Below are 13,221 nucleotides of genomic sequence, written 5' to 3'. Positions count from 1 at the left end.
GTCACTAGACGCTTTTATATTTGTCCTTGTCCGTTGGTGAATGTCAGCCAGTGTTTCTTTCAGGTTATCAACATACTCATCTATTTCCTGTGGCTCATTTGGAACACATCCGAATTTTATCTCACTTGGCAGCCGTATTGTAGAACCAAAAAGGACTTCCGATGGTGTATGTCCAGTGGAACTATGTGTTGCACTTCTATAAGCCATCAAGAATAATGGAATATGTCGATCCCAGTCTCGTTGATTATCGTTGACTACTTTTGACAGGTGTTCTTTAAGTGTCCTGTTAAATCGCTCAACCATCCCATCAGATTGTGGATGAAGCGGTGTTGTTCGCGTCTTCTTGATGCCAAGGAGTGAGCAAACCTCTTGAAAAATCTTAGATTCGAAGTTCCTTCCTTGGTCGGAATGAAGTTCCATGGGTACTCCGAACCTGCTCACCCAATGAAAGACAATCTTATCCACAACTGTTTTGGTTTCCTGGTTTGGGATGGCAAATGCCTCAGGCCACTTGCTGAAGTAATCCATCACTACGAGGATATACCGGTTTCCTTTGTTGGTTTCGGGAAAAGGACCTGCCACGTCTATTGCAATCCTCTCAAAAGGTGTGCCCACATTGTACTGATGCATCTTGCTTTGCATTTTTCTAGCTGGTCCTTTGCTAGCGGCACAAGTATCACATTTTCGGCACCACTTTTCAACGTCTTCTCTCATACGTAACCAGTAGAATTGCTGGCGTACCTTTTCCAGCGTCTTGTTGATGCCTAAATGGCCTCCAGAAGTTCCCTCGTGCATCTCTCGGAGAACATCATTAACCTTTGACTGAGGTACGATTAGTTGCATTACATAAGATTTACCATCTGCGGATTCCCACTTACGCCTGAGTAACCCTTCTTGCACATGAAGTGAGTCCCATTGTGCCCAATATGCTTTGAGATTGGGGCTTCGGTCGGAGATGTCGGCCCATTCTGGTTTCTCTTCATGTTCCTTCCATGCAAGGATGGGTTCGATGTCCGAATCTTCCTGTTGGGCCATCCTGAGTTCTTCATTACTCCAGCCGCAAATGGGATCAGCTCTCGTTCTTCTTACAGCGACAACTTCCTTTTCCTCTAGCCGTGTGCAATGCTTGCAGTCTTGCTTGCACGGGCGCCGAGATAATGCGTCTGCATTTGAATGTAGCTTTCCTCTTCGATGTTGAATCTGACATTGATACGTCTGGAGTATCTCGATCCATCTTGCTACTTGACCCTCTGGATTTTTGAAGTTCAAAAGCCAATTTAGTGCACCATGATCTGTGCGAAGAAGGAACTTCTGTCCATAGATGTACTTATGGAAGTGCTTTGTTGCCAATACCAGAGCTAGAAGTTCCCTTCTGGTCACGCAATAGTTTCTTTCTTGTTTCGAGAGTACCTTGCTGAAATAGGCAACGACCTTTTCTTCTCCGTCATGAACTTGCGATAAAACAGCACCAACTCCAACATTACTTGCATCTGCGTCAATGATGAATTGTTTGCCTGGAGTCGGATAGGCCAACACAGGAGCTTCACATAACCGTAGCTTCAGTTCCTGAAAGCTTTTCTCACACTCACCTGACCATTTAAAGGGTTTACCCTTCTCCGTAAGCTGGTGCAAGCTTTTGGCGATTCTCGCAAAATCCTTCACGAACCGTCGATAGTACGTTGCCAGACCGAGGAAACTCCGAAGTTGATGCTTGTCCTGAGGGGTTGGCCAATTCTTCACAGTGTCAACTTTTTCTGGATCAGTCATTACTCCTTGGGATGAGATGATATGCCCCAAATATTTAACCTCGGTCTTGAAAAGTGCACATTTCTTTGGATTTAACTTAAGATGTGCTTCTCGTAGCCTCTGGAATACAGCCTTTAGGTTTTCACAATGGTCATCAAATGTTTTCCCGTAAACGATGACATCATCCAAATAGACTAGGCAAGATTTCCAGGTTAATCCATTTAAAACGCACTCCATTAAGCGCTCAAAAGTAGCTGGGGCATTACATAGCCCAAACGGCATGACATTGAACTGCCACAGACCATTTCCTGTGGAGAAAGCCGTCTTTTCTCGATCTTCTGGATGGATTTCTACCTGCCAGTAGCCACTCTTCAAATCCAAAGTCGAAAACCATTGTGCTCCTTCCATTGCATCTAGAGTATCGCTGATTCTTGGCAGTGGGTAGCTGTCTTTCTTCGTCACATCATTCAGCCTGCGGTAGTCGACACAAAATCGAGTGCTTCCATCCTTCTTTTTGACGAGAACTACCGGTGATGCCCAAGGGCTTTTGGAATTTTCGATCAGCCCGTCTTTCTTCATTGTCGATATCATTTCTTCAACTTCACTTTGTTTGGCCAAGGGGAGACGTCTTGCTGGTTGACGAATCGGCCTAGCGTCTCCTGTATCGATTCGATGCTGCACCAGTTGTGTTCGGCCGTATTGCCCGCTGGGTGAAGAGAAGATATCAGCATATTCATGAAGAAGCCTTCCAGCAACATTAAGCTGATGTTGACTCAAGTTGTCTGATTTGAGAATTTGAGTCTTTAGTTTCTCAGAGTTCATAGTCATCTGTGTGTCCATCTCGTTGATCTTAGTTATTGCGGACACAGATTCACATTGCCCAACAACTTCTCCTTTCTTAAGCTTGATTGGGTACGGTTTGATGTTAAGTATCCGTACAGGTACCATGTTGTTCTTTGGTGCCACAAGAGTCTTCCCGATGATGATGTTTTCGGAACTCTGCTCAACTTCTGGTTCGACCATGAGGTATCGATGGTTTCCACAGTTCCCCTTTAACTTCGTCCACACAAAAACTTCTGAAGAAGGAGGCAGGCACATGTCTTCTTTGATGACAGTTCTAATTGTTGTTGAGTTTTCGCTGCCATAGACCATTGGAATCTCTACATTTCTGTATTTCAGGACTTGATTACCGATATCCAAAATGATTCCATGCTCCTTCATAAAGTCGATTCCAATGATGCACTCGTCACATATATCTGCCACCAAAAACACATGTAAAAACTTTAGTTCTGCTATACGGATCTCAAGACGAACTTCTCCGTACACTCTTGCTGCTTCTCCTGTGGCGGTCTTCAGACGATAGCTGTTGATGTTATGTAGCCACGTCATCTTTACCAAGTCTCTTCGTACAATAGAGGCGGTGGCACCGGTGTCAATTGTAGCCACGTGTTGGTTATTGTTTATGGTTGCCTCTACTGTCAGACTTTTGTTGTCTCGTTTAGTTTGTGAGACTTGAATTGTGGTTCTGGGGCCATCGATACCAGAAACCAGCTTCTGCCCCTCGAAGTTGGTTCTTACTCGTTTCCCGAATGGGAATCAAGTTGAGGATGAGTGTTGGTTGTATCGCTTACCTGTTGTTGGGCAATATTCCTGTTTCCACAGTGCTGGCAAGCATTTCTTCTTGGTGGCAATCTGCACTGCCGCTGGAGATGTCCTGTCTTGTTACAGTTCCAGCATCGAGCAGCTCCGTCTCGCTGGTTTCTTTGGAATGCGAGTTTTTGACAAGAGCATTCCTCCACTGTAACTTCTCTTACCCGATGAACGCCTTGAGAAGCCTGTTCTGCTGCTTCCATAGTGAGTGCAAACGCTAATGCTTCAGGAAGGGAACGTTTTCCAGCTGTTCGAATTGCTCGCTGAAGATTTATATCAGATACAGCACGTACAAAGGCTTCTGTCGCAAACTGATTGATAATGTCGTCTCCTGCTGTCGGATATGCCAGATGAGCTAACCTTTCAATATCTGCTTGGAGTTGTTGCAGAGTTTCTCCTCTTTTCTGGACTCTTGTATTGAGTTGGACGCGGAAGACTTCCTGCATATGGCCATCTCCAAAGCGTTTTTCAATGACCTGGACAAGAGCGTTAAAGTTACCATTCTTTTCTGGTGGTAAAGTTTGTAACAACTCAGCAGCAGGACCTCTAAGAGCAAGAGTCAGCGCTATACATTTGTCTTCGTCATCCCAGCCATTTGTTGTGGCAGCTGCCTCAAACTGTTTCTTGTAGATCGACCAAGAACTTTGTCCATCAAAGGTTGGTGGATGCATTTCCTTCTTCTTTGAATACTCACCAGAACTTTCTCGGGCCTTAATTTTTCGAACCTTGTCCAACTCTTTAGTAATGTCTTGGAATTTCTCTTCGAACTTTGTGTCCATTGCCAACAGCTTTTCTTTGTTTTCTTCAACACGCTCGTCAAGAGCAGTGAACTTCTTCTCGAAATCACCAAGCTTTCCCTCTAAAAGATTTTTCTGTTCTTCTAGAAGATTCTTTTGCTCATCGCGATGTTCTTCTAGATGTTTCTCCATTTTTTCGAGAAGATTCTGTTGTTCACTCTTTTGCTCGGTACGTTGTTTCTCAATTTTTTCGAGAAGATTCTGTTGTTCACTCTTTTGCTCTGTTCGTTGTTGTTCCATTTGTTCTCTTTGTTCATTGCGTTGTGTCTCAATTTGTTCAAGAAGATTTTTCTGTTCATCCTTTTGTTCTTTACGTTGCTGTTCCATTTGATCTTTCTGTTCTTCAAATTTTGCAAGGAGAACAGCCATCATGGATGACATATCGGAACTAGTACTTACTCGTTCTTCTACCATTTCAACTTCGAATTGAAATGTATCCAAATCTTCGTTTTTCTGGGTTAAATAATCCTGCAGGCGAATAATGAGGTCATTTTTCGATCCAGCAGTAGGAAGACCTCGTTTAGTTAATTCCGCCTTCAGCTCAGTCAAACTTAACTGATTCAATGTCTTACCCATTTTAACTTTTCAAAACGCGAGCACTTTTACTTATTTCAAAATGTTTTACACTTTGTTTATTGTTAAAACACACGCGCACTTTTTATTTTATTCGCGAAATTATCTGATTCGCACAAATAAATAAGTTTTATTCCACTTTTCTGACACCAATGTAATGTTTTATTCCGGGTTCACAATAAAACTTATTTCGTTTATTTTAACTTCCACTTATCTTTCCGTTCAAATAAGAACACACTTTATTTCAAATCAATTTACTTTTATTATTCGCTCAAACAAACACACTTTTCAATCACTTTATTTACTACTAACAATTTCCAACACTTTATTTCACTTTGTACTGTACTCTTTCACATTCAAGATTAAACTGTATCCGGTCGGTGTCCACGCTGCCCTTTTATACCTGAAATTCGGAATTCGAGAATGTCTTCGAAGGTTCTCGTCTTTGCTTCTCGAAGCTTCCTTTCCAAGAGGGGGCGCTTCATACTTCCAGTCCAGTGGGATATTTTGGGATATTCAGCAGTCGAGGGAATTTCTTTGGATGCGTTCAGAGGGTAGTTTCTTAATTACTAAAGGTCCGTTCACATTTCTACCTTTACTGTAGCAGGTAGTGTGTTCAGACTTTTATCTTAAAAGTAGTTCGGTAATTCATCGTTACAATATATTGAAGTTACCAAATTTTAGAATTTTGGTTCTAAAAATATGATTATGCCCAAATTTTCGTTTTTGTTGTACGCAGTCTTTAAAATAATTTTTAAAATTAATCATAATATGATTCATTTTTATAATTAATCAAACTTAAAAATGACACCTCTTTAAACAAACAACAATTAAAGATTAAAAAAACAATTAATAATCCAGTTAAATAAGGGTTTAACCTCGGAATGAATGTTAGTAGACATTTTTTTTGCTCAATATCTTTCTTTTGCCATTCTATAACATATCTCAAAAGTCTAGAAAAATCTCATGTCCGCTTGTCGCGATTTCAAGGTCAAATCGCGAAATGGAGATTTTCAAAATAAGCAAAAATAGGCTATGGTATTATATACACATATGATACATGATTTCAAGGTACTTTTTAATGCTGATTCCAAAAAATCTAAAATCAAGACAATCTGACGTCTCTGGAAAAAGTTATACCTGTTTTTCATCTGTGAAATCATATTATTATAACAGTTGCAAACTTACTGCCGAAAAACCCTTAAAAGTTATGGTAGAGGAACCAAATTTTGCATGAAGATTTTAGAATCCATCATTATTAAAAATCAAAACAATCCATTGCAAAAAATATATATACCTACGAAATAAAGGTATTTTTTGATAGAGGGGCAAATTTTAGGATATGCACTAAAGAAGATTCTTGTTCATCTTAGGAATAAGTGCAAATAGGCTAATTTTTTCATTTTAATCTTTGTTTGGATATTCTTTAACTACCCTCAAAAATCTAAAAATATCTCATGTCCGCTAGTCCTAATTTTCTTGGTTTGAAAATAAAGTGCAGATTTTAAAAAATTGGAAAACTACACTTCAGATATTTGTGTCAGATCAACATGAATAAGGTGCATTACTTTTCAGGGATGGTCAGGTTGACTTGTATGTGAGTTTTGTTGGAATTAGTGTTAAAAAATACTTTTAAATCATGTCGCTTATGTTGGTATACATATAAAAATTTAAACTTTTCTTATTAATTTTTTAAAATCTGCACCTTATTTTCAAACCAAGAAAATTAGGACTTGCGGACATGAAATATTTTTAGATTTTTGAGGGTAGTTAAAGAATATCCAAACAAAGATTAAAATGAAAAAATTAGCCTATTTGCACTAATTCCTAAGATGAACAAGAATCTTCTTTAGTGCATATCCTAAAATTTGCCCCTCCATCAAAAAATACCATTATATCGTATGTATATATATTTTTTGTAAGGGATTGTTTTGATTTTTAATAATGATGGATTCTAAAATCTTCATGCAAAATTTGGTTCATCTACCATAACTTTTAAGGGTTTTTCGGCAGTAAGTTTGCAACTGTTATAACAATATGAGTTGACAGATGAAAAACAGGTATAACTATTTCCAGAGACGTCAGATTGTCTTGATTTTAGATTTTTTGGAATCAGCATTAAAAAATACCTTGAAATCATGTATCATATCTGTATATAATACCATAGCCTATTTTTGCTAATTTTGATAATCTCCATTGCGCGATTTGACCTTGAAATCGCGACAAGCGGACATGAGATTTTTCTAGACTTTTGAGATATGTTATAGAATGGCAAAAGGAAGATATTGAGCAAAAAAAATTTCTACTAACATTCATTCCGAGATTTACCCCTTTTTTCTCCTTATTTTACTGTATTATAAAAATTATTTGTTTAGAACAAAAATAATAAAACAATTTTATAACCTTCAATTTTAATAGCTTTTACAAGCTAGAACTATGTTTAGTTCGTTAATCAAATAACAGCAACAAAAAAAACTTAGCCTTTTTTAAACAATATTTGTTTTTATACTTGCAAAGAATAATAACTTAATTTCTACTCCAATAATACTCGTATAGTGAAGGCAACAAGGAAGTAAAAAATGCTTCTATCACAAAAATTAATAAATCTAGCAACATTTATTATTATCATTTAAAAATTGTTTTTTATTTATTTATTAATTTTTTTTATTTAATAACTGCTTTTTGTAGTGCGTACGATACGTAAAACAAAAGTACAAATGTACATAAAAAATGTTTATCTGTCTTATCAATGTTAAGTATGTTTGAATTTTAAAACAAATATAGATATATACACATGTATGTATGTTTTAAAAATGACAGTGACATACAGCTGGTTTGTGGTTGTACTAGTTTTTTTTGAGGTAGATTATTTCATAGTGTGTTATGTTTATTTGGTTAATATTTTTTTTTTAATCTTACATATTTTTTGTTTGTTTTAAAAACTCATTTTTTTAGACAAATAATTTGTTTAAGGTTTGTTTTGCTTTAGGAATGAGTTTTGTATAAGTACATTCACTTCTAACGAAATTACTTCCGAAATTGCGTAATATCAAAATTTTATAACTCGATTTTGAAGGAAATCATACATTTTATAACATATTATGTCAATCCATAAAAAGTTAAGTAAGCAAACAGAACTGACAGCAGTTTAGCTTACCAAAGTATTTGTCTTTAAGCTGTCAAATAAAATCAACCGAAGAAGATATTTTTTTTAACAAAACATCATCTCTGTCAAAATTATTACTTTGATGAAACTGACGTTTGTGTTTTTATTTGGCAAAAAAAATTCTTTCAAGAAACAGCGTTTATAGTCACCTTTGAATTTGACAAGTTTTTCAAAGCAACTTTCATTTTAAAGGATAAAACACATCGAAACCAGCTCTATTCGTTCATTCAAAGTAAACTTCCTGAATTTAACGAGTTAACTCGGGGTGTCGTATTCATAAACTTAACCTAAATGGTTTTTTATTCACAATTTAAAATTGTTTAAAGAGATAGGTACTTTACTATTAATTTCTACACATACAATATATTGAAAGGCCCTATTTTTCAAGTTTAGGGTTAACCCCGAGTTAAATGCTCAAATATGTTTTATGTCTAGAGTTAACTCTGAGTTAGTGAGGAGTTAACTTTAGGTAAGATGAGTTTAACACATGTTTATAAAAAAATAATCCAAAACTAAATTTATTTCTGTTCCGTTTTCAATAATTTAAGTAAGAAAAATTGCTAAAATAACTAACTCCGAGTAAACTCACCCTTATAAAATTGGTCTCTTCAAAACCTTAAACAAACCAAACTCCATATAACTTATATCGATTTGTTTTTATCACAAAATCTAAAGTCCCACAAAAAAGTAAACTTTCCCATTACTCAGTATGATGGTTTTGCATATTAAAATAATATTTTACATAAATTTATTTAAAAACTAAGTCAACTCAAACACGCCACACAACGATAAAAAAAATATAATACATATAACTAATCTGCGTTCTACTTAACTTACTCATAGGGCAAATTCCTATAAAAGCTTTATTATACCCATGACAGGTTTTTTTTAGATTATGGTCAATTCTACTTTACTATTACCCTACATTTTACCTCAATATTCACACAAAAAAAATATCAAACTAATGTTAACCTAAAAAAAATAATCACACAAAAAAAAACCCCAACACACATACATTTTTCCGCAAAATCTGCAAAAAAGAGAACTTGTACAAATATCTGTCAAGGTTCTCTTGGAAACTGTTACGTATACGAACCCTACTCTGAGTGATAAATATACAAATGTTTACACTCAACCACGTGGTTTTTAGATGTAAATAAAAAAAATGTAAACAGACCTTTATCACCGCTTTGTAGAACGAGAAAAAAAAAATTCAAATTTTATTTGATAAAAACTTAAAAAAAAAAAACTCAATCCACAAGCTATAAATGCGGAAATGTTTTCTAACGCTCTCGTCTAACACACAAAAAATTATTTTTTTTTTTGTTGCTGTGGGGCTCTTATGGATAATTAAATTTAATGATAGGTAGGAATATCAATTTATCTATCTTTTGTTGTATACACTTATTCGTATGTACAGGAATGAAGTGCTGCTCTTCATGTGTGAATACATAGTGTAGTACATCCCCCTCTCTACACCTGTATTATGTCATGGTTAGTGTTGAATATTTTCGCACGCTTATTGAGAGGCCGGGTGTGATACACGACCTTGTAATAGATCATTAAGTAATAATTTTGGGAACTCTATCATAACAATAAATATCTAATAATTCTCATAAGAACTCTTGACTTGCAAATTAGCATTAGACAACTTTTTTTTTTTTGGTGTAGAGATTTGTTTGTGTTTTTTTTTTTTTATTTTTATTTCTTTATTTGAATTTCAAGTTTGAATTGAATAGATATCTTTTGCCACTATTAATGTGATTATGATGAAGATGTCGAAGTGGCTATTTATTAGTGACTTGAGTTTAACACACTTGAATATTTGATGCTTTGAGAGTGGATGGATATAATATTTTGAGTTTAGATAGTCACGCTTTGAATTAACATATTTTAGAATTTGTTTAATCTTTTTTGAAGATAGAAATCATTTTTTATTTAATCACATTTTTTTAGATGGCGGGTTTATTTGTGCTTTTATTTGCAAAGATTGATTCAGCTTCGAAGGACCAAACTTAAATATTTTCACTTTTGAATAAATCTGTAGGATCTTATTGATCCTAATGTCTCAGGAAAGTTTCCTAATTTGAATCAATTTCTTTTCCCTTTTCGGTTACAAAATTACTGGAGTATAACCTGCTCTTACCGAAAAACTTTTGCTAATGTTTTAAGATCTTATAGCCTCAGAAAAGTCTCCTTTTTTACGTCTTTCCCTTTTTCAGTTACAAAATTACTGGAGTAGGTATAACCTCGACTCAACGTCTTTCCTCCTTTCGGTTACAAAATTACTGGCTTATAACCTCGACTTACCAAATTACTGGAGTATATCCTGGTCTTACCGAAAAACTTTGGCCAATGTTTGAAGATCTTACTGTCTCAGAAAAATTTCCCCAAAACCTCTTTCCCCTTTTAGGTTACAAAATTACTAGATTATAACCCCAACATTCCACTAAACTTTCTTAACTTGATTTTTCCCATTTTTTCTACAATTTTAACTAATTTTAAACAGAAAATATCTAATTTTCTTTTTTCTTTTTTTTTACTTTCTTTACAGAATCAATAATTAAACGCCATAATCCGATTCATCGCAACAGCACAGCAAGCGATTTAGCTAGCACAAGTGATGAAGTAAATTCAGTTAGCAGTCATGAGGATCTCTCTGATACTTATGATTTGGTAAAAGTGAATAAGAAAACTGCCAGAGCTAGACGTAATCGCAAACAACGTCGTCAACAGCAACAACAATTGCAAGATCAACAAATATCATCATCGGAAAATCATCAACAACACCAACAACAACAAAATCAACAACAGTCAAAGAAACAAAATAAAAATCTATCAAATTCTTCTTCATCAGTATCATCATCATCATCTTCAACACCATCAACACCAAATAATTGTTTATTTCAACAACAACAAAAATCAAATAAATCATCTCGAAGAAATGGCAAAACAAATAACAACAACACTGCCACATTACAACAACAACATCAGCAACAACTACAACAACAGCCAATTTCAAAAACTGCCAAAAATCTATTGCTGCATTCATCGGTTGAAACACCATCATCATCGGCAACAAATTCGGTTTCATCATCACCAACTGCCTCGCCAAAAGCAAAGAGAATCGGCAAAATTCGTCATCACTTATTTGAATCTCCACTCAGTTTAGTAGATGTTTTGTCAGAATTTGAAATTGCCAGTTATTTACGTCAGTATGTGCCGGATGCTAAGAAACTTAGAAATTTCGGTTATCCCGTTGAGAGTACCGTTTATGCGGGTTGTATTGAGATCTATAAGAGTGTGCCCAGCTTTTTTCCACCACGTGCTACAGCTACCAGACATCATCATCACCACCATAATCATCATCAGAATATTGGTGTGGTGAATTCATCGGATGGTTTGAAGAGTTTCACCTCACCCAATCGTAAACTGTCATCCGGTGACAGTGGTAAGGGTAGTGGAACTTCAACACCACTGTCATACAATGCCAGTCCAGCTGACAGTGATTATTCGGAAGAAGAAAATACAGCTGAGATGATGTATTCACAAGTTGTGGAGAAAAACTGTGTACGCTGTAGAAAACCATTCAAAGTCACCACTAGTGGTGAATTTATCACTCGAGAACCCTGTAATTACCACTGGGGAAAACAAGAAGCCGGAGAGTATATGGATGAAAAAGGTGACTCTACATCGATTACATTCTTTTCGTGTTGCAAAAAAGTACCACCAGAGCCGTGCACACAAAATCATGTGCATGTCTGGACAGACATCACATCAGGTCTAAATGGACCTTATACAGACTTTGTGCACACAGAACCCAGACGTCGTATGAAGAAAAACTTCTCCGAAGACGAAGTCAAGATTTACGCTCTAGACTGCGAAATGTCATACACCGGCTTCGGCATGGAAGTGACAAAAGTCACTGTTGTCTCATATAACGGGGTACCCGTTTACGAAAGTATTGTTCATCCTCGATCAGAAGTCGGTGATTATAATACTCGATTTTCGGGTGTAAGTGAAAAAGATTTCGCACCCGGCAGCGAGGCAAGAACACTCGAAACAGTACAAAACGATTTGCTTGATCTCATTGATGCCGATGATATATTAATCGGTCATGCGCTAGAAAATGACTTAAGATCCTTGCGGATAGTTCATAAGCGTATTGTGGATACTGCTATTATTTATCCACATCCAAATGGATTTCCATTTAGACGTGGATTGAAGAGTATTGTTACAGCAGAACTTGGCCGTGAAATACAAGTTGATGAAGCCGGCCACAGTAGTTTAGAAGACAGTTTGGCATGTCTCGAATTGATGCTTCTTAAGGTGCGTTCTGATTGGAGAGCAAAATCCACTAAAAAAGCAAAATCTGAAACGCAGCCTATAATACCCAAGTCCGAACAGTTTGTGGTGATCTCTCAACATCAATCCTCCGCTCTGTTGCACCAGAAAGCGTAGATCGCGAACACAAAATTTGCAACTCTGCAATTTTTCTTTGTTTCTTAGGCATAAAAAATATTTTTTTTTGTATAAAAAATTGTTTCATTTTGATAGAATATTAAAAAAAAAAATCAAAAAACCGTTGAAAGGGTAAAATTTGTAAAATAGAAAGTAAAAACACCTTAAAACCATATAAAAACACAAGCAACACAAAAAAAAATCAAGTGGAAATCTATTATTTACAAAAAAAAAAAGAAAACAAAAACAAAAACTGGAGCGGAATTTAAAAAAAAATATATAATATAACGAACTGATTTATTGCTGTGATTTTCTCTTTTTCTCATTTTTAATATAAATAAACAAAAAAAAATATCTATTTCAGATATTTTTTTTATATTTTTCCACAATATCATTTTTTGTATATCAGTTGAAAAAAAAAATCAAAAAAAAATGTCCACTCCATATTTATCGTATGAAGAAAATTGTCTTCATTTGTCCATAATTTTTTTTTTATATTTAACTTTTATAATATTTATTAAATCAAAAAACAAAAAAAAAACTTACTGAACTAAAAAAAATCATCTACCATCATCATCATTTTTACATGTTTTTATTTTATTTTTTTTTTTTTTGTTAGTAAGCAAAGCATCCTTATATCTTTATATATATTTAAATTTAATGAAAAAAAAAATATACAAATTATATTATAAGATTAGAAAATAAGTTAAAAAAAAAAAGAAATAAATGTTTATAAATGTAATAAGAAAAAACAATGCAACTTTTTTTTCATTCATTTTTTTTTAGTGAGAGAATTAAATTTTCAAAAAGAAAATAAATTAAACACTT

The 13,221-nt window shown here is 35.1% G+C and overlaps 1 protein-coding gene across 2 annotated transcripts in view; it reads left to right on the top strand.

Annotated features, from left to right (window-relative positions):
• The window catches only part of LOC129911117 (putative RNA exonuclease pqe-1), a 73,276-nt gene extending 60,407 nt beyond the window's left edge, over positions 1-12,869 (top strand). Inside the window, exon 3 of one of the 2 annotated variants that reach the window (XM_055988791.1) lies at positions 10,487-12,869. In XM_055988791.1, coding sequence (XP_055844766.1) covers positions 10,487-12,393 — 1,907 coding nt within the window. In that variant the 3' untranslated portion in view covers positions 12,394-12,869. The remainder of the gene's footprint in view (positions 1-10,486) is intronic. The other variant, XM_055988792.1, reaches the window with a different exon arrangement.
• Positions 12,870-13,221: the final 352 nt, after the last annotated feature.

Source organism: Episyrphus balteatus, chromosome 2 (assembly GCF_945859705.1).
Source record: "Episyrphus balteatus chromosome 2, idEpiBalt1.1, whole genome shotgun sequence".
Taxonomy (NCBI): domain Eukaryota; kingdom Metazoa; phylum Arthropoda; class Insecta; order Diptera; family Syrphidae; genus Episyrphus; species Episyrphus balteatus.
The sequence above is the reverse complement of the archived record's forward strand: the minus strand, read 5'-3'. Positions and strand labels throughout refer to the sequence as shown.